This window comes from Scardinius erythrophthalmus, assembly GCF_964197995.2.
Source record: "Scardinius erythrophthalmus genome assembly, chromosome: 13".
NCBI classification, from domain to species: Eukaryota; Metazoa; Chordata; class Actinopteri; order Cypriniformes; family Leuciscidae; genus Scardinius; species Scardinius erythrophthalmus.
The window spans coordinates 27,802,006-27,823,718 of NC_138233.1; the positions used below are offsets into that span (position 1 = coordinate 27,802,006).

General features: G+C 40.5%; 2 protein-coding genes across 4 annotated transcripts; one reads left to right on the forward strand and one right to left on the reverse strand.

The window, feature by feature from the left end:
- Window positions 1-8,198: 8,198 nt before the first annotated feature.
- LOC308700633 (lysozyme g-like) lies at window positions 8,199-10,187 on the reverse strand. 2 transcript variants are annotated; one of them, XM_081382335.1, is made up of 5 exons: window positions 10,075-10,187; window positions 9,849-9,932; window positions 9,560-9,756; window positions 8,744-8,882; window positions 8,199-8,437 (listed from the first exon to the last, which is right to left on the reverse strand). In XM_081382335.1, exons 1-5 carry the CDS (start codon window positions 10,076-10,078, stop codon window positions 8,304-8,306), a joined length of 558 nt encoding a protein of 185 aa, XP_081238461.1. In that variant the 5' UTR covers window positions 10,079-10,187; the 3' UTR covers window positions 8,199-8,303. The 2 variants fall into 2 exon arrangements, with proteins under 2 accessions (XP_081238461.1, XP_081238460.1); XM_081382334.1 differs by having other exon boundaries at window positions 9,849-9,965.
- A 743-nt stretch (window positions 10,188-10,930) lies between these two features.
- Window positions 10,931-21,311, forward strand: ids (iduronate 2-sulfatase). 2 transcript variants are annotated; one of them, XM_081382168.1, is made up of 8 exons: window positions 10,931-11,278; window positions 11,392-11,569; window positions 11,770-11,858; window positions 14,815-15,015; window positions 15,087-15,257; window positions 15,360-15,486; window positions 17,325-17,498; window positions 19,966-21,311. In XM_081382168.1, exons 1-8 carry the CDS (start codon window positions 11,057-11,059, stop codon window positions 20,490-20,492), a joined length of 1,689 nt encoding a protein of 562 aa, XP_081238294.1. In that variant the 5' UTR covers window positions 10,931-11,056; the 3' UTR covers window positions 20,493-21,311. The 2 variants fall into 2 exon arrangements, with proteins under 2 accessions (XP_081238294.1, XP_081238295.1); XM_081382169.1 differs by having other exon boundaries at window positions 10,945-11,278; window positions 14,815-14,973.
- The last annotated feature ends 402 nt before the right edge of the window (window positions 21,312-21,713 follow it).

Consider the following 21,713-nt stretch of genomic DNA (forward strand, 5'->3'; position numbering starts at 1 on the left):
TATTTTAATTCCAAAGGCCAAGTGAACTTTATTAAGATGCATAGTATCCTGGATCCATGAAGTAACTGGCCTTTAAAAATAAAAATCTGCCTGCCTCTATGGGAATTTAACATAGGGGTGTCCAGACTTACGCACCCTGTATTTTAAGGAAGAACATTTTTTTATTTACAATACATCATTCATTTACAAAGAAAATTGGGGTCCTTAAAGGTTGGATTTTTCCAAATTTTTTAAATTACGGCATTACGTTCAATTTCCATTTCAATTTTTTATTCCTCTTTTTAGTCAACTTTAGCATGGGTGTCTAAACTTATGCATAGCACTGTATATGCCAGAGATATAGCATCTACTATCCATCTGGATAGCCTTTGCTTCATGACTGGCGATCCCTTGGATCGGCCACCGAAGCAGACAAAGAGCTGTTCTGATTGTCTAAAAGATGCAGAATGCTCCAGATAGATTTTCAGTGCTCTAACGGGACAGAGCAAATTAGCCACCCCATCCTCTGCGGAAGGGGGAAGAGCTAATAATGTGATAACCTGTGGGAATATTAAGGCACTTAACGATCCGATCCGATTCCGATTCTGGGAGTAACAATCCGATTCCCAAAACGATTCTTAACATACATTTTTGGTAACTAATTATCCTGCTGTGCAAATACATGAACTTTACATTTTAACCAACATTGGAGTTACTATGCTTTTAGTTTATAGTTAGAATATCTGTTTGACAGTATCTCTTTGCCATTTTGGAGAGCAAAGGAAATGACACCTTGTTGACATGCCACCAGTTGAGGGGGTCCTCTGTTAGAGGGAGTGGTGGAGTACTGCAATATCTGGTCATCTCCTCTTCAACCAAGGCACACTGATGATGATGGGGTGTATCAGAGAAGGTCTGTCCCAGCAGACTGTGAAGCAGAGATGAAGCTCTTCCTTTTGAAGTAGTAGGACAGTCATCCTGCAACTCTGTGACTTCAGGCTGTGGGCTCACTGAGATGTTGGCTTCTTTCACTGTGCTGTCTTCTAGATTGTCATGCTCTTTTGCCCCATATTCCTGCTTTTAAGCAATTACAAGAAAATGAAATAAACACAGAGTGTAGATCAAAAATAACTGTTCCAGTAATTCATTGAGGTAATGTAATCCACAGTATACCAGGCGCAAGGGCGGGGTAACTCTCTAATGTACAGAAAGCTAGCCGCAAGTCCCGAGAGAATGGGGGCTTTTTCTCGCAGTGAGAACAGCCGTCGTGAGAGATAGCCGTTTCAGCGTGGTTGATTCCATCCATCCATCCATCCATCTTCTACCGCTTATCCGGGGCCGGGTCGCGGGGGCAGCAGTCTAAGCAGGGATGCCCAGACTTCCCTCTCCCTAGACACTTCCTCCAGCTCTTCCAGGAGGATACCGAGGCGTTCCCAGGCCAGCCGGGAGACATAGTCTCTCCAGCGTGTCCTAGGTCTTCCCCGGGGTCTCCTCCCGGTGGGACATGCCCGGAACACCTTCCCGGGAAGGCGTCCAGGAGGCATCCGGAAAAGATGCCCGAGCCACCTCAACTGACCCCTCTCGATGTGGAGGAGCAGCGGCTCTACTCTGAGCTCCTCCCGAGTGACCGAGCTTCTCACCCTATCTCTAAGGGATCGCCCAGCCACCCTGCGGAGAAAGCTCATTTCGGCCGCTTGTATCCGGGATCTTGTCCTTTCGGTCATGACCCATAGCTCATGACCATAGGTGAGAGTAGGAACGTAGATTGACTGGTAAATCGAGAGCTTCGCCTTGCGGCTCAGCTCCTTCTTTACCACGACAGACCGGTACAGGGACCGCATTACTGCAGAAGCTGCACCGATCCGCCTGTCAATCTCCCGTTCCATCCTTCCCTCACTCGTGAACAAGACCCCAAGATACTTGAACTCCTCCACTTGAGGCAGGAGCTCTCCACCAACCTGAAGCGAGCAAGCCACCCTTTTCCGACTGAGAACCATGGCCTCGGACTTGGAGGTGCTGATTTTCATCCCAGCCGCTTCACACTCGGCTGCAAACCGTCCCAGTGCATGCTGGAGGTCCTGGTCTGATGAGGCCAACACGACAACATCATCCGCAAAGAGCAGAGATGAAATCGTGTGGTCCCCAAACCCGACCCCCTCCGGCCCCTGGCTGCGCCTAGAAATTCTGTCCATAAAAATTATGAACAGAACCGGCGACAAAGGGCAGCCCTGCCGGAGTCCAACACGCACCGGGAACAAGTCTGACTTACTGCTGGCAATACGAACCAAGCTCCTGCTCCGGTCGTACAGGGACTTTCTTGACTACCTCGGTGACTTCAGCTTGGGTGATGGACGAGTCCGCCTCCGAGCCCTCAGCCTCTGCTTCCTCAATGGAAGACGTGACGGCGGGATTGAGGAGATCCTCGAAGTATTCCTTCCACCGTCCGGTGATATCCCCAGTCAAGGTCAACAGCTGCCCACCTCCACTGTAAACAGCATTGGTAGGGCACTGCTTCCCCCTCCTGAGGCGCCGGACGGTTTGCCAGAATCTCTTCGAGGCCGACCGATAGTCCTTCTCCATGGCCTCACCGAACTCCTCCCAGGCCCGAGTTTTTGCCTCCACAACCACCTGGGCTGCAGTCCGCTTGGCCCGTCGGTACCCATCAGCTGCCTCAGGAGTCCCACAAGCCAGCCAGGCCCGATAGGACTCCTTCTTCAGCTTGACGGCATCCCTTACTTCCGGTGTCCACCACCGGGTTCGGGGATTGCCGCCTCGACAGGCACCGGAGACCTTACGGCCACAGCTCCGAGTGGCCGCGTTGACAATGGAGGTGGAGAACATGGTCCACTCGGACTCAATATCTCCAGACTCCCTCGGGATCTGGTCGAAGCTCTGCCGGAGGTGGGAGTTGAAGATCTCTCTGACAGGAGATTCGGCCAAACGTTCCCAACAGACCCTCACAGTACGTTTGGGTCTGCCGAGTCTGTCCAGCTTCCTCCCCCGCCATCGGATCCAACTCACCACCAGGTGGTGATCAGTTGACAGCTCCGCCCCTCTCTTCACCCGAGTGTCCAAGACATACGGCCGGAGGTCGGATGAAACGACCACAAAGTCGATCATCGACCTCCGGCCTAGGGTGTCCTGGTGCCATGTGCACTGATGGACACCCTTATGCTTGAACATGGTGTTCGTTATGGACAAGCTGTAACTAGCACAGAAGTCCAATAACAGAACACCACTCGGGTTCAGATCAGGGGGGCCGTTCCTCCCAATCACGCCCCTCCAGGTGTCACTGTCGCTGCCCACGTGGGCGTTGAAGTCCCCCAGTAAAATGATGGAGTCCCCAGTCGGAGCACTTTCCAGCACCCCTCCCAGAGACTCCAAGAAGGCCGGGTACTCTGCACTGCCGTTCGGCCCGTAAGCACAAACGACAGTGAGAGACCTATCCCCGACCCGAAGGCGTAGGGAAGCGACCCTCTCGTTCACCGGGGTGAACTCCAACACATGGCGGCTGAGCTGGGGGGCTATAAGCAAACCCACACCAGCCCGCCGCCTCTCACCATGGGCAACTCCAGAGTGGTGAAGAGTCCATCCTCTCTCGAGGAGTGTGGTTCCAGAGCCCAAGCCGTGCGTAGAGGTGATCCCAACTATCTCTAGTCGGAATCTCTGAACCTCACGCACAAGCTCAGGCTCCTTCCCCGCCAGAGAGGTGACATTCCATGTCCCTAGAGCTAGATTCCGCGTCCAGGGATCGGGTTGTCTAGGCTCCCGCCTTCGACTGCCGCCCGATCCACTTAGCACCGGCCCCTTACGGTCCCTCCTGCAGGTGGTGGGTCCACGGGAGGGTGGCCCCACGTCACTCCTTCGGGCTCCTTCGGGCCATGGGGGGAGGCCCGACCACCAGGCGCTCGCATACGAGCCCCAACCCCGGGCCTGGCTCCAGGGTGGGGCCCCGGCTGCGCCATACCGGGCGACGTCACGGTCCTCCTTTTTTTGGGCATCATAAGGGGTTTTGAACCGCCCGTCGCCTAGGACCTGTTTGCCTTGGGAGACCCTACCAGGGGCATATAGCCCCAGACAACATAGCTCCTAGGTTCATTCGGGTACTCAAACCCCTCCACCACGGTAAGGTGGCAGTTCAAGGAGGCATGAAAACGCACTTGTTGTGTCTGAGTCACAGAGAGGGCCCTGCGTCATGTGCAGAACAGGGAGGCGGGGTAGCTCTCTTATGTCGTAAAAAGAGATAGTCGCGCACACATCTAACCGTGCGCTTCTTCCATCATGGCTCAATTAGGCAAGGAAGCGGGGGAGTGGGCGAGTTATGTTTGAAAAACTCGCTTGTTGTGTCTGAGTCACGGAGAGGGCTCTGAGTGACGTGCAGAACGGGAGGTGGGGTAGCTCTCTTGTGTCGTAAAGAGAGCTAGCTGCGCGAACATCTACCCGTGTGCTTCTTTCTGTCAAGGCTCAACGAGGGAAAGAAACGGGGGAGCGCGAGAGGCGGTTTGCCGTCCACAAGGAGAGCTAGCCGCAAGCGCAGGAAGTTAATAAGCCGATCCGCCGAAGGAGAGGAGACCCCCGCCCGAAGGGTGGGGCGCTGGTCTGCCTGAGTGAACAGGACCGGCGAAAAGATGGAGAGGGAGCTAGCCATCGCCATCTCGATAGAGAGCTAGCCGCGTCCGCAGCACAGAGACAGGCATGCTCTCACAGACCGAGCAACCACCAGCAGAGAGAGCAGCTTCAGCATGGGAGGACTCCAGGTATGAGATGCACTTTGTGTGCCCGTCGGCCTCGTGCAGATGGCATCCGCACGTGGCACATGAAGAGCGAGGCATTTGGAACAACGCTTGCGCTCCTTAAGCTGTGTGAACGCGGCGGCGAACACACAGTAGCAAACAAAGCAGTAATAATGCAAAGGATATATGCGTTGGTCGCCAGAGAGCGACAGCAGAACAGCGACAGGGGAAGACGACTTTGGTTGGTGAAGGCGTAGTCCGCTGTAGAACTGCACGCTCTAACTCTGTGATGCTTGTTTCGACGGCGAAGGCTTTGCAGAGGACTCAGAGACGTGAAGTGTGTCGCTGAAGGAGATGAATCTGCTAAAATGGCCATTTCGGGGACTGAAATAGGCTAAGCCACGCCCCCTCTGCGGTCTCTGACGTGTGTTGGCACGATGCTAGCTAATTGGCGCACATTGTCAGAGGTGCCAGTGCCATTGGATGTGCAGTTGCCGCAGCACAGCCAATGAGTGAGCCAGACAATCACTGTGCTAGCTGTGCAGCTGCAAATGCGTTTTACATTTTAGGCTTCAGAATTTTCGAGGAAAAGGAGTTACCCCACTATGTATAGCTACGCAATACGAAGTGACCGTTCTTGAAAGGAAACAATATCTCCATGACTGGTCACTGTACTGGTGCAGGGTAGATTAAGTATAAACAGTTTAAGTTAATTTTCTCAATATAATTTATCACATTAAATTAAGTTTTGTTCAATTTTGGGATTCTTATTCTAATTTGTTTCAGTACGGTTATTCTGTGATCAAATTATGTGATTAAATTTGTTTTCTTTGTTTTCTTCTCTTGTAAATTGTTTTAGGTTGTTGAGGAGTTCAGAGAATTAGTATGTTCAGGAGACTGGAGTTGGTCTAGTCAAGTCAAGTCACCTTCATTTATATAGCGCTTTTAACAATATGGATTGTTTCAAAGCAGCTTTACAGTGATAACAGGAAATTACCGTAACAGATTGTTTAAGCTTTACAACAGCTCTAGGATAAAGTTATTGTCCAGCTAAAGTTAGTTTTGATTGATTGATTCATTTGCGTTGCGAAGATCATTAGTTATTAACTTAGGGGCTGCTAACACAACACCGTTGTAACAGGAAAACCCTTAACGCGCTCTGGCCGCCCATCCACACAAAACAGTGTCTGGTGTCTCGAGAACACACTCCCGGAAATAAGTTTGAAGGTGCAAACGATTATCCGTTATCTCTGCGCAAACCTCAAAAACGCGGACATGTGAAATAACGTATTCAGTCCATAGGTATGTGTGTTTGAATATATATGTGCACAGGCATGTAGTCCTTCTTTACAAATCAACCCTCAATACACTACTTGTCTGGCCTTAAAAATATATAATACAGAACTTTTTTTTTTTTTTTGGCACGTCTGTGTAGCCACGCCGAACCGGAATTATCCCGACAACATTTGATCTGTACTGAGGTAAAGGGAAGGGAAGGAGGCCTTCACAGGGGAGAGACTAGTTGACACTTCAGGACTGCGTTGTCATCGTGTCCAGGTGCAGGTCCTTCATCAGATCTGGATACGGCCTAGATCTGGCGGACTGCGGTAAACCTCGGATTAACAGAGAGACTAATATTAGCATAGACGCTATCCTTCTTATGATGTAACAAGTACATCCTGGTTCCGTCTGACCTAATCTATGCAGCCTAACATTATAGAAGTCTATAATGTGTTATGTGTATGCCAAAGAGATGTGTTTTTAGTCTAGATTTGAACTGACAGAGTGTGTCTGCTTCCCAGACAATGTTAGGAAGATTGTTCCAAAGACGGTCTACCAGATGCTTTTGTGGACAGCTTTTGATTCTTGTTCGTCACGTTCAGTGACTGCAAGGGCTTCTTGGAGCTTCTCAGTTTGTTTCTTTGTCTCTTGATCCACTTCATAGGGCATTTCGTTTTGAACTGGTATGTGCGGCGTAGGGTGTGCATCAGCTCTCTCAGGAACTCAGTTTCACTTCCAGCTTGTCTATGCAGCTCTGGGCATGTGCTCCTCCTAAATGTGGGTTTATGTGCTTGTCGCTCAGTTTCAGCTGGGCTGTGAAAGCATTGCTTAGGGAACTGGTGATCTTGGCTAGTTCCATGTGGTTGTGGTTCTGGTTTAAATTGTGTGTCAGGAGTCTACTCAGAATTATGATTATTATTAAAAATAATAACAGTTCAATTGTCTTTGGTGCTAGGCAGTCTGTAATGCCTTTGAGTCAAGCATCCACGTCTTCCTTTTGGGTAGTGGGGTTTGTAGTCTGCGACATGTTGGCATGCAGGGGAGAAGAGACACAGATCTATGTGGGGTATAAGCTTTTATGTGGTTGAACACAGAGGTGTATAGTCCAGGGGTCAGAAAGTAGAAGTCCTGCCTTATGTTTATTCCACCCATGTACTCAGTCATCTCCTCACTGAAAAACTGCTAATTAGCAAATCCAGGTGATTGAAACAAAATACTGAGGAGGACTTTTACTTTCTGAACCTGGACTTTACACCTCTGGTTGAACAGCTAAGTTTCATTTCAGTGATTGTACACCAATAGTGAAGTGTGTTTAGCACTAAGTGTTGGTCTTAGTGTAGACTAGTAGGCTAGTAATGTGAAGACTTCGTCACTCAACTGAGTAAGGGAAAGAGAGAGAAAAAAACAAAAAAAAAAATTAACTGGGAGACATTTTTTTCAGTAAATATTTCCTATCCTATTCCAAATAGGTAAACAATATTATTGTTCTTCTAACCGTATACATACTGGAAACTATATTCTCAGAAGGCGAAGCACTGCTACTTCTGCGGAGTGATTTACTCCAACTCTAAGCGAACTCTCTGCTCCTCACCATGGCGCTTCTCAGGTGCTGCGAGCAAATCACTCCGCCCAAGTAGCAGTGCTTCACCTTCTGAGAATATAGTTCCCAGTATGTATACGGTTAGGAGGTGTCTCATGTGACCTTGTTATTTGTACACGGTGTGTCTATACAAATCACAACATGTAAATAGGAAAATGTTGGCGTTATTTTGTCACTTATTGGGAGCAGTATGCTAGCTGGAGCCATTTACCTCCAGTCTTTGTGCTAAGCTATAGGCTCAGACAGAGTTACGGCACTCACGGAGATGAAAAGGGTATGTATGGACTTATCTAAGCCAAAGTCCCAAAAAGTCGGCATGTTCCTTTAAAACATGTTAACATATTCTATTATACCCAATTAACAAAATAATGATCTTTGAAAACAGCATCATATGACCCCTTTAATTAAACATCATGTAAATGTGAATGGCCTGTACGGGACAAACAACACCTAATAAAATGCAATGTGCCGTCACGGTGATGATGAGGCTTCATGATGAGGCTTTCAACATAGCGTCAGCATCAGACGTTCCCTTCTCAGACGTTTTGTGCTTTACAGAGAAGAAAGGCTGTTTATTAAATTTATGTTACATGAAAGACACATGATCAAATGAATAAATGAGTTTTATTTCATTCCCAAAAATACAGAAAAACAGAATACAGAACAGTGAACAGTGGTTCACTTGGTTATAAGATTATAACTGCTGTTCTTCAGTAACCCTTGCTTTTGAACCACTGGGCTCGGGCCACAACATCATTGGCGTAATCACCGCCTGTGGTGCCCACGTCCATGCGCTCGTATGTACGGACGTTCTTCACACCTGCGTTGTAGGCTGATATTCCCCCTAGAACAGACATTATAAATTACACATGAAACACTCACTTCAAATCAAACTAGGCGATCACATACTATTTGCATTTATATTCTGCAAAGTTAACATTACTTCTAAAACCTTTGTGAAATCTTCAAAATGTACATTTTACAGTTAAATTCAACAATCCAATTAATCAATAAATCAACAAAAATCTTAAAAAACTGGAAAGAGCAAGACCTTGTGTACTTAGCCACTAATTTTAAGTTAATTAAAGTTTTAATATGGATTAAAGTTAATTTATGGATAATCTGAGATACGAGTGTATCCTAACCCGACCTTTAAAGCATTGCTCTTGGGTCCACTGGGGAAACTTTGCTTTAATTTCTTTAATGAAGCCAATGAGTATCTCAGTTCCTTGTGTGACATGTTCCTCACTGTTCCATGCACCTACTAGCTTGTGGTAGCGTTTGTCAACCTGAAAAAAACAAACCATCAGTAATAAAGAGAATAACAACTAAATATGTTACAGATGAATAAATTGGGTCAACATGTGGCAAATTAAGGAAGCACTGCAGGGGAACTGTTGCTTTGAAAAGGGAAGTTGGGAAAATCAAGTTTACATAATAATTGAATCAAGTTTACACAATCATTGAAAAAACAACATCCCAACATCATCTTTTTATGTAACACAAGTCTTCGGATTGGCTCATTAGGTGGAGGCTTGGCCTGACAAACTGTGTACATGCTTTGATATGTTGAATTCATGCGGTTGATATTGTGTTACTTCCCAATCCCTCCAAACTATCCAACATTTTCTCATTAACTGTCAAAAGTCCAACGAATGCTCATTATTTTTAGGTTCCTTAATGCAATATATATATATATATATATATATATATATATATATATATATATATATATATATATATATATATATATATATATATATATATATATATTACAAATTAATGCTTTCTTAAAACTTTGCATGTATTATCTCTAAAAAGTATTTCCATTTTATTTTCTGATTTAGTTTAAACACCCTAAATGTCATCTTATGTGCACTTGCACTTGAGTATATCCCTCATACTAAGTTCTCTCTGTCCTGGAGTTATTGTTTTCAAATAGACTAGATCTATTCCTCTAACCAACCTGCATGAGACCAAAGCCATTGCCATGGTCGCCCCACCCATCCTTCAGAGCGGCTCCGGCTCTGGACTCTCTGGATATGATCCCCGCGATCACAGCCGGGTCCATCTTCTTTGCTCTGCCAACTTTAGTGATTATACTCTTGTATTTCTCCATGCGGGCCAGATCATGCTCAGCCAGCTTTTTGGAGGCTTCAACACCTTTGAAAAGAATAAATCACTGTTAACATAAAATGCAATGTGGTTCATATAATGGCAAAGTTTGGTTACTGGACACAGATAGTCAGTCATACCCTTTACGGTTAATTTATCCTGTTTTGCTGTCACGTCTGAAGCGCCGGTGGTGTCTATTTTCATGATGTCTCCATAAATGCATGCTAGAGAAAACATGGCAAGTATCGTCTGAAAGCCTTTAAAAAGTCAATAAATAATTTATTTAAAAACAGAAAATTTGTGTAATTAGCTTTACTATTAGTATCACATTAAGTAAGGTAGGCTATTATTTATTATTTGTCTTACCCATGATGACTCGAAAATGTTGTGAAAAAAGCAAAACAAAACAATCAAGACCGCTAAATTGTGTGAACTTGTGATCGTAGTTGAACTGGTTTCTCTTTCTGTTTTCGCAGTTCTTCTGTGAAGGTGGGGCAAAACAAGTGCTGACATTGTGGAATTCCCTTTAGTATAGTCACCAGAGACGGTTTGAAGATTAAATAAGGTTTTATTTGTTAACCCTTTAGTTAATATGAAGTACAATACATCTACAGAATTTATTAGCTTATCTTATCTTAATTAAAGCATATCAGCTAATCTTAGCTAATGAAAGTTTAGCAAAAAAATAGATAAAAAAAATCTTAGCAGAAGTTGTTATAATTCCCTGTGAACTAACATGAACACGAACATTCCTATTAAGTAAAAGGCTAATAAATGCTGCAGTTACTCATTGTTGGTTCACGTTATAATGCATTAACCAAACATTTATGGAATAGAATAGGTTAGCCTACATCAATACTCTTTTCACATTGCATAAGACCTGCGTAAATTCCGACACAATGCAAAAACAATATCATTATTTTCATGCACTCCACTGAAAAGACAATGCAGGCGATGTTGCTTTCAAATTTAAAATGCAGAGATTAAAACGCTTTTCCAAACACATTGGCTGTAAGATACATTAAATGTTGTCAACATCGGGAGATCTAATATTTTATATGTAGTACTGTATTGTTCTCTATTCTGACTGAGATGCATTTTATTTAAAAAAATGTGCAGCTTAAACAAGCCTTTTTTTCTCTGCTACCAACCCTGACTACAGTAGACAAACAAGAGAAAAACGTGTACTGCGCCTTTAAGGACAGTCCCACTGATCGCAGCCAGTCTATGAAAACCAGGAAGCAAAACAAAAAACACTGGAAGTAGCTGGACAAAAAGAAAGATGCAGATGTGATAGTATTGACTTTAGACTTTATATCGCTTTATTAAATACACATATATTAACATAATGTTTGTAAATACTCAGATGTGGATGTTTGTTTTAATTTTACACGTTTCGGACTCGGAGCAAGCTGTGTTTGCAAAAGACTGCAAAAAGTTCAACGTTTTGTATCTACTTGCTGATGATTTGAGACCAACTTTAGGCTGCTACTCTGATCCAGTGGTCAAATCACCAAACATCGACCAGCTTGCATCTGTGAGCACGGTGTTTCATAACGCCTATGCGCAGGTATGTTGAAGTATTGGTCATGAAAGACATAAAGATGCATGATACTATATAAAGCTTTATTAGTAGTGTACATTTAAGTTACAGGTGTACATTGTTATTATGTTCTTTTAAAGCAAGCTGTTTGTGGACCTAGTAGGGTGTCTTTCCTGACAAGTCGAAGACCAGACACCACAAAGCTGTATGATTTCAACTCATACTGGAGAGTTCATGCAGGGAACTACACTACACTCCCTCAATACTTCAAGTCTAATGGATACACCACTTTATCAGTGGGAAAAGTCTTCCATCCTGGTAACTAGACCACATGGTGTACTGTGTGCATGATGTCAAAATGCACAAAATCCTAAAAAAGTAGAATTTGTTATGCCAAATTTGTTCTTTTTCATTTTGGCATTTCTTTTTGATGAGAATTGCCCTGTAACCCTTTCATGTGTTAACTGTCTGGTTTGATGTTTATCTAATATTGTTTCTTTTACGCGCTCGTCCTCAAGGCATTGCCTCCAACCACTCGGATGATTACCCGTACAGCTGGTCTGTACCGCCGTATCATCCACCCTCTTTTAAATATGAAAAGAGGAAGGTTAGTGTGTGAGTTAGTGTGGATGTCTGTGCTTCCTCAATGTCTGTGCTTTCAAACCCATGCTGTCCTGCTGTACACACACACACACACACACACACACACACACACACACACACACACACACACACACACACACACACACACACATATATATATACAGTGAGGAAAATAAGTATTTGAACACCCTGCTATTTTGCAAGTTCTCCCACTTAGAAATCATGGAGGGGTCTGAAATTGTCATTGTAGGTGCATGTCCACTGTGAGAGACATAATCAAAAAAAAAAAAAAAAAAAATCCAGAAATGACAATGTATGATTTTTTAACTATTTATTTGTATAATACAGCTGCAAATAAGTATTTGAACACCTGAGAAAATCAATGTTAATATTTAGTACAGTAGCCTTTGTTTGCAATTACAGAGGTCAAACGTTTCCTGTAGTTTTTCCACCAGGTTTGCACACACTGCAGGAGGGATTTTGGCCCACTCCTCTACACAGATCTTCTCTAGATCAGTCAGGTTTCTGGGCTGTCGCTGAGAAACACAGAGTTTGAGCTCCCTCCAAAGATTCTCTATTGGGTTTAGGTCTGGAGACTGGCTAGGCCACGCCAGAACCTTGATATGCTTCTTACAGAGCCACTCCTTGGTTATCCTGGCTGTGTGCTTCGGGTCATTGTCATGTTGGAAGACCTAGCCTCGACCCATCTTCAATGCTCTAACTGAGGGAAGGAGGTTGTTCCCCGAAATCTCGCAATACATGGCTCCGGTCATCCTCTCCTTAATACAGTGCAGTCGCCCTGTCCCATGTGCAGAAAAACACCCCCAAAGCATGATGCTACCACCCCCATGCTTTACAGTAGGGATGGTGTTCTTGGGATGGTACTCATCATTCTTCTTCCTCCAAACACGTTTAGTGGAATTATGACCAAAAAGTTCTATTTTGGTCTCATCTGACCACATGACTTACTCCCATGACTCCTCTGGATCATCCAAATGGTCATTGGCAAACTTAAGACGGGCCTTGACATGTGCTGGTTTAAGCAGGGGAACCTTCCGTGCCATGCATGATTTCAAACCATGACGTCTTAGTGTATTACCAACAGTAACCTTGGAAACGGTGGTCCCAGCTCTTTTCAGGTCATTGACCAGCTCCTCCCGTGTAGTTCTGGGCTGATTTCTCACCTTTCTTAGGATCATTGAGACCCCACAAGGTGAGTTTTTGCATGGAGCCCCAGTCCGAGGGAGATTGACAGTCATGTTTAGCTTCTTCCATTTTCTAATGATTGCTCCAACAGTGGACCTTTTTTCACCAAGCTGCTTGGCAATTTCCCCGTAGCCCTTTCCAGCCTTGTGGAGGTGTACAATTTTGTCTCTAGTGTCTTTGGACAGCTCTTTGGTCTTGGCCATGTTAGTAGTTGGATTCTTACTGATTGTATGGGGTGGACAGGTGTCTTTATGCAGCTAACGACCTCAAACAGGTGCATCTAATTTAGGATAATAAATGGAGTGGAGGTGGACATTTTAAAGGCAGACTAACAGGTCTTTGAGGGTCAGAATTCTATCTGATAGACAGGTGTTCAAATACTTATTTGCAGCTGTATCATACAAATAAATAGTTAAAAAATCATATATTGTGATTTCTGGATTTTTTTTTTTAGATTATAATGTCTCTCACAGTGGACATGCACCTACAATGACAATTTCAGACCCCTCCATGATTTCCAAGTGGGACTTCCAACTTTTCCTCACTGTGTATATATATATATATATATATATATATATATATATATATATATATATATTAGGGGTGTAACAATATATCGTGTCAAAATATATTACAATACAAAAATGCAACAATATGTGTCATGGATAGTGACAATATGTATTGTGTATAGTTACTGTGTGTGAAAAATTCAACTGTACAAATGAGTTTTAGTGTCAGTACTACATTAAACTACTATATATAATGTTGAATATTATATATTCAACATTATATATAGTATAATTAATGCAATGGGGGAATATTTGTGGGTCCTGATAATGCCAAATGTCTTATGACACCAGTAAAAAAAAGTAGCCTATACATTATTTTATCCCTCTCACTTTTATACAATTCTGACACCTGCTGGTTAATCTGTCACATAATCCTTTGAGAGCTTCTTGTGTTTCTAAGGTCTGTGTGCAAATTAAGGTAGTATCAGATACAAGTACAACAAGTAAATAAAATAATGAATGTAATAAAAAATAAATGGTAAAGAAAATGCTGTCAGACATTATACTCAAAGGGATAGTTCACCAAAAAAGTACAATTCTGTCATCATTTAAATAATTTACCCTCATGTTGTTCCTAACCTGAATTTCTTTCTTCTGTTGAACATAAAATAAGATATTCTGAAGAATGTTTGTAAGCAGACAGTTGATGGCACCCATTGACTTCCATTTTGGGGTTTAGGAAATATCCCTTTAAGTTAAAGCATGGATCACCTTCAGTGTAAAATATATTTTATAGAATAATTACCCACATTTAAATATAAATAACATTTAATATGGTTAAAAAATGTGAATACTTAATTTCTAAATATAAAGTTCATGAGAGCATAATTCAACTTGTTAGCTTGATAAGAAAAGGACAAAAATTAAGTTGCATTTAGTGAGTTACAAATAGGTATCTAAATGATTGTAATGTTTATTTCCTATGGAAGCTTGTTTCCACCACAGAATAAAACAATTAAAATCTCACAATTCTGACTTTTTCTCCACAATATCTCACTATAGAAATAATTTAGTGAGATAAACTCAGAATTGTGAGAAATAAAGAAATTGCAAGTTTATATCTGGCAATTCTCACTTGTTTCCACCTCGTATCTCTCACAATTCTGACCTTTTTTAAATAAAGTCAGAACTGTGAGATAAAAAGTCGCAATTACCAATGACCAGTATCTTATATTCATCTGTTAGGTTTGCAAAGATAAAGATGGCACACTTCACAGTAATTTACTGTGTCCCGTGGATGTGTCCGAGATGCCTTTAGGAACCCTTCCTGACATGGAGAATACAGCAGAGGCCGTACGACTCCTGGACTCCGTGAAGGACTCCCAGAATCCATTCTTCCTTGCTGTTGGTTTCTATAAGCCTCATATTCCTTTCAGAATCCCACGGGTGTGTGTTTGTTTTTAGAGAAGCATATGACATACTGTATGAGCAGCTGTTAAATCTGGGCATTTTTATAGGAGTATCTAAAGCTGTATCCTATTGAGAATATGACTCTGGCTCCAGACCCAGATGTTCCTAAGAAACTCCCTGATGTGGCCTACAACCCCTGGACTGACATCCGCAAGAGGGAAGATGTTCAGGCGTTAAATCTGAGCTTTCCTTATGGCCCCATTCCTAAAGACTTTCAGGTACCATGCAGAAAAACAATAGTCACACTTAGAGATTTTGTACTAGTATATCATTGGTTTGTTATGGCTAATTTGATCTCGTTTTTCCTCCTCATCTTGTAGCTGCTGATCCGACAGCACTACTTTGCCTCGGTGTCATATGTGGATGCTCAGGTGGGAATAATTCTGCAAGCCCTTGATGATTTCGGCCTCGCCAAGAACACTATAGTGGTGTTTAGCTCCGATCACGGTTTGTTGAAGAATCAATTCAGCCTGTTGTTAGATTGTACATCCGGTAACACTATATAACACTACTACAATAAGGTTCATTAGTTAACATCAGTTAATGTATTAACTAACAATGAGCAATACATTTGTTACAGTATTTATTAATCTTTGTTAATGTTAGTTAATAAAAATACAGCTGTTCATTATTTGTTCATGCTAGTTCACAGTGCATTAACTAATGTTAACAAATACAACCTTTGGTTTTAATAATGTATTAGTAAATGTTGAAATTAACTAAGATTAATAAATGCTGAAGAAGAATTGTTCATGTTAACTAAGGTAGTTAACTAATGAACCTTATTGTAAAGTGTTACCGTACATCCATTAGATGGCAGTATTGATGCGTTTGGTTTATATTAATGCTGAGATTTTCAGTCTGATCTGTTGGCTTCCATATTATTCTGAATTCACATCCTGGTAAGTTCTTTTCAGAAATGACGCTGTCACGTTTTTGTTTCATTTAGCATAAATTGCATTTTGAATTGTCGATTCAGTAGGTCATATGGCTGACGTTTTTTTTTTTATTATTTCTTGTCATAATGCAAACATTCATGCAGTGCATTAAGTGGCTCTTATACAAGGTTGTGCAAGTGCAAAATTCTGAATATAATAGGCTCACTTTTAATGCATTTTTTTATTTTTTTATTGAATTGGCCCACAATGCTGGATTGAAATGACAGCAAGATAATATTTTTTTCAAAGAAATTCAATATTGGCAACATGAAGCAGGTTTGATTTAGTATCAATGAGATACTATTATAGTTTTTTTTTTGGATTTTATGTTTATATTTTCTTTTTAATTTCAGTTAAAGTTTTAGCAATTCTGGTGTGTGTTTTAATTTTTTTTTTTTTTTTTTTAATATGTCTATAGTTGTTATTATAATAATTATTATAATTAGTTATTTTAGTACATCAGGCTAAACTATATAAAAATGACAAATGTTGCCTTGGCAACATTAGCTGAGATAAAATGCATTAAAGTTATTTAAAATTGTATTTATTTAAGTTAACGTTTATTTTATTTCAAGCTACAATATGTTTCAATAAAAATAATAATATCCCTGACATGAACAAAACAGATAACATCCTAAAAAGATCTATACTACTACTACTAATAATAGTATACTATAATAGTATAAAATGTTCTTAAAATATTACATTAGACATTATTCAATTTTTAAATAACAATATTACATTAATTATAATAAGCAGCTGCAACATTTATATATAAATGCATGGCAACATTTTACTAATTGGTTAACAGTAGTTAATTCATTGATTTACATGAACTAACAATTAGTAAATATATTTTTACAGCATTTATTAACCTTTGTTAATGTTGGTTAATTCAAATGTTCATGTTCATGTTAGTTCACAGTGCATTAATGTTAACAGATTCAAATTTTGCTATTAAAAATGTATCAATAAGTGTTGTGATTAACATTGATGCTGTAAAATTGCAGTTTATTCTTAGCTCATGTTAACTAAAGTTGTTAACGAATGAAAGTCTTGCCAAATACTGTAAATTAAATACATATTGCACATTATTGGTGCTATTTCAATATCTAATGTTTCTGGAAATACCCCATATGTTGTATAATAACATTTTATTTAACATTTAAAAATCTTGAAGCTAATGAGTCAAATTTGACTCCTTTTTAATTCTAGTTTCTGCGTTCATTCGTTATGCCACAATTATGTAATACCTTAAATGAGAGAGACTGCCCTCAAAGAGCGTTTGAACTGCTCGCTCCGTGTGACTCGGAGCAGTTTTCTCACGGTTAACTCTCTCTCTCTCAGGTTGGTCATTAGGAGAACACGGCGAGTGGGCCAAATACAGCAACTTTGATGTGGCCACCCGAGTGCCATTGATCGTGTACAAGCCAGGTGTGACCTCGCCTCTCTCTCGGCCCGGGGAGAAGACGTTCCCCTTCGTCGACGTGTTTCAGGGCACACGGGAGCAGTTTGGCAAAGGTAATGTTACTCAAAGCAGCTGTCATCACGCAAAAGACCGCAAGGGTCCTTCACAAGAATCCGAGACTCCAACCGAAGTCACTCAAGCGCGTGATATCAACTTACTGGAAACGATGTTATGGCTAAAGTATCGGCCCATTTAGAGCTTTGATTCTTATATTTGCTTTTGTGCAGTGCAAAGGTTTTACCGAGAGCGCTCGCATCTGGTGGTGTTTCTCGCTTTCAGCTCTCAAGTGCACATTTGTGGCAATCTTTAGAAAACACTGAGCATAAGCAGCTGGAGTAATGACTGTAATGATAATGCCACAGCATAGAGAAGCTAATAAGTCCTGAGAGTTATTGCTCTCACTGTGGGCCCTGGATTGTTGCCGCTTGTTGCTCTAATAAACTGTGCTATATTCAGTAACCGTATCAGTAAATGTCATGGAAATTTCAGAGCTGGGGCCAGAATAGTGGCTGAATTCAGTGTGAGGATTTTATGCATTTATTTATATTTTATGGTTTGTTATGGCAACACTTGGGTTTCATAAGTAAAAACAACAACGACAACATTAATTTACTCCATAAAGAAATGTTTTAGCAATAATGTGTACAGTTTAAAGACAGACATGTTATGAGCCCTTTGGCTGTTTAATGTGGATTGTACTCAGACCGTCACCGTGATTTCAGCTTCATTTTTATAATTCTGTGTTAATTGCACAATTAGAAGAATCACTGTTAGAAACCGGAATCAAGGCAAAACAAATGTCTCTATTCATCAAAGAATCCCGAAAAAAACATGACTGTTTCCACAAACTTATCTCACTTGCACAAAAACAGATTCAGTATTCTGCAATTATTAAATGTTAAATAACACAAATACACTTTATGTATTTAATCTCACTTTATTACTCAATATCTTTGCTGCTGACCTTCCATGATCCAATTCAACCATACGGATAAGCAAAAATAACTTTAGATATACATCACATTTGTGTTTTAGTTTTTGTTATTATTGATGAAGTGTTGAACTTTCTTCTCCTGCGTCCTACTCTTTTCCTTCTTCCTCTCATTTCCTTCAGCCTGAGGTTTATTCATTTCACTTTTGCTGTGAAAAAGCCTTTACATTTGCCAAAAATAGAATTTTTATTATTAAAAAACAAACAAGAAAGCCCAGCACAGGTGAGAAAAAGGAACACAAATGTAATGTATCACTACTTTCCATAAAAAGTAACTAAGACAATTAGTTATTTTTTTTAGGGAGTAACACAATATTGTAACGCATTACTTTTAAAAGTAACTTTCCCCAACAGTACACTGAAGTCTGGCTGATAAAAATTCAGCTTTGCCATCACAGGAATAAATTACATTTAAAAATGTATTAAAATAGAATAACAGTTAAATTGCTACAAAAGTTCACAATATTATTGTTTTTACTTTTTAAAGTTAGTGTATATAATCATCCAATATTGCATTTTATGCTTATAATCAATGCTTATAAGTCATTGATTTCATACAGTTTTATTTTATACCATAATTTCAGATTGAATTATATATATATATATATATATATATATATATATATATATATATATATATATATATATATATATATATATATATATATATATATATATATATATATATATAGTGATATGCATAAGTTTGGACACCCATGCTAAAGTTGACTAAAAAGAGGAATAAAAAAAATCATCTTTTGGAAATTGAACTTAATGCCTTAATTTAAAAAATGAGGAAAAATCCAGCCTTTAAGGACACCAATTTTCTTTGTGAATGAATAATGTATGGTAAATAAATAAATGTTCTTCCTTAAAATACAGGGTGCATAAGTTTGGACACCCCTATGTTAAAGTCCCATAGAGGCAGGCAGATTTGTATTTTTAAAGGCCAGTTACTTCATGGATCCAGGATACTATGCATCTTGATAAAGTTCCCTTGGCCTTTGGAATTAAAATAGCCCCACATCATCACATAGCCTTCACCATACCTAGAGACTGGCATGGTTTTATTTCAGTTAGCCTAATAGCTGGTTTGATTTGCATTGAGAGATGATCTTATGGAAAGTACTCCATGCCAATCTCTAGGTATGGTGAAGTCTATGTGATATATATATATATATATATATATATATATATATGCCTATATAATATAAAAAAGGAAACAAAACTGTCTACACTGAATATGATGCTAACCATTTTGTTTTTACACTTAAAAAAAAAAGATGAAAGTTGTAAATAAAGATTATTGGAGTATGTTTTAGGCTACAAGAAAAACTATTTCAGTGCTTCTACTTTCAAATTTCACATTTAATTCAATGTGTTACTTGCCTCTTCTTTATAATTAATTGTGAAATTTGAGTAAAAATGGTTGGTTCTCATAATCATTACAGAATAATGCTATGCATCTGAATCTCACAGTGAGAATTTCCATCATAGTTTGCCTTTTTGTCCTTCTTTGCACCTCTCAGGTCAAGGAGTTGAGAGCGTGGTGGAGCTGGTGGATGTTTTCCCCACCCTGTCGAACCTGGCCGGACTGCGTCCCCTGCGCCGCTGTCCCGCGCCATCCTTTAAGATGGAGCTGTGCACCGAGGGCTTTAGCCTTGACGATCTCATCCGCATCCCAGAAAGACGCCCCCGCAGAGAAGCCTACTCATTCAGCCAGTTCCCTCGGCCCTCCGACTCCATCCAGGAGAACTCTGACCTTCCCGACCTCGCCGACATCCGCGTCATGGGCTACTCCATCCGCTCCACTGAATACCGCTACACGTTATGGGTGGGCTTTGACCCGCTCCGCTGTCAGCCCAACATGACGGACATCCACGCGGGAGAGATGTACCTCCTGGCTGAAGACCCGGGAGAGGACAATAACGTGTTTGATGAGTTCGACCACGCCACTGTATTGCACAAGCTTGGCATGCTGCCGTCATGGACAGAGAGTTTAAAGCATCACATAATGTTTCTCAGCAGCGGGTTGAAATCAGAAGGGATTATGTGATTCTAGTTTCACAATAAAGGGAATGTTTATGTTACAAAACCTGTCAAGAACACGTCTGGACATGCTTCATCAAAAACTGAAAGGCAGAAAATAAAGCCTATTTTAGGGCAAGGAAGATTTTTTTTTGCTTTCTGACATATTGTCATGATAATGAAGCAGCTCTCCCACCAATTATCATGATCATAATTCTCATTACTGTAATGTGAAAATATAATTTATTAAAAAAATGGGAAAGTATTTGTGCATCATGGTAGAATTTGTTATAATGTCTGTATTCTGATTTTAATAAAAATGTACTGCTGTATTTTATAAGAATAAAAGGAATAACATCGAAAAATACTTTAATATTGTTTTCCATATATTTTAAAATCAGAATATATTAAAGACAGCATAACTAATTTATTTTGATTTCAATAAAACCTTTTTTTTTGTTTTTTTTTTTTGTTTACTACATTACAGTAATAAGAATTTTATGAGAATCATAAAAAATGAAAATGAGGAATCTGGGCTAAAATGTGCCACAAGGCAAAAAATAGCAATGGACTTGAAATATTCTCATGTTTTTGTGAGGTTCAGCCAAATGTTACATAATCAAGAAATGAATCTCGAACAGCATTATAGTATCTGTTTTGCACTCACAGTTGGATTCTTCCTATTTTAAGCATTAAGATTCCTTTAAAAGAATTTTTCTATTTTTATTTTATCAGATTTTTTTCTGGTTGATTTATTTAATAAGTAATCATGTACCTCACAATGTTGTAATGGAATAAAATTCCACAACACTTTCCTTAAAAGAATAAAAGGGAATATTCACTCGTCTCTTGTTAAGTATATTTAAGGAAATATCGTGATAAATATGAGTCCATTGACTTAATTTCCTCGTTCCCTTCAGAACGTGATGCATGGAAATGATGTAACAACATCAAAGTGAGAAATGAGTTTAATTTAAGTCTCTGAGAAATAGAAAGCTCTGCTCAGACAACACTGCTTCACCAATTTATCAGGTCACTAAGTCGTAATTGTATTTTGTCTTGGAGGCCGACTGAGACTCTGCCAGCACTAAGCTCTTGTTTTCCCAGGAAGCGTGATGAAAATCAACTTAAATATAAAATTTCAAGTCATGTGCTCCCACTGCACCGTTGCCAAGGTAATTAGATGCTTAAATGTGAAAACTTGCAAATGATGTTGCCCGGATACACCTCAGAGAATAGTTTAACTGTG

Excerpts from the sequence above, each read along its gene's own strand:
- LOC308700633 (XM_081382334.1), bottom strand. Across the intron at positions 9,757-9,848 it reads GGATAAATTAACCGTAAAGG|GTGTTGAAGCCTCCAAAAAG; the intron begins GTATGACTGACT and ends TTCTTTTCAAAG. Across the intron at positions 8,883-9,559 it reads ATGGCTTTGGTCTCATGCAG|GTTGACAAACGCTACCACAA; the intron begins GTTGGTTAGAGG and ends TGTTTTTTTCAG.
- ids (XM_081382168.1), top strand. The coding sequence starts at position 11,057 with ATGTTTGTAAATACTCAGATGTGGATGTTTGTTTTAATTTTACACGTT. Across the intron at positions 11,859-14,814 it reads TTAAATATGAAAAGAGGAAG|GTTTGCAAAGATAAAGATGG; the intron begins GTTAGTGTGTGA and ends TTCATCTGTTAG. Across the intron at positions 15,487-17,324 it reads GGTGTTTAGCTCCGATCACG|GTTGGTCATTAGGAGAACAC; the intron begins GTTTGTTGAAGA and ends TCTCTCTCTCAG.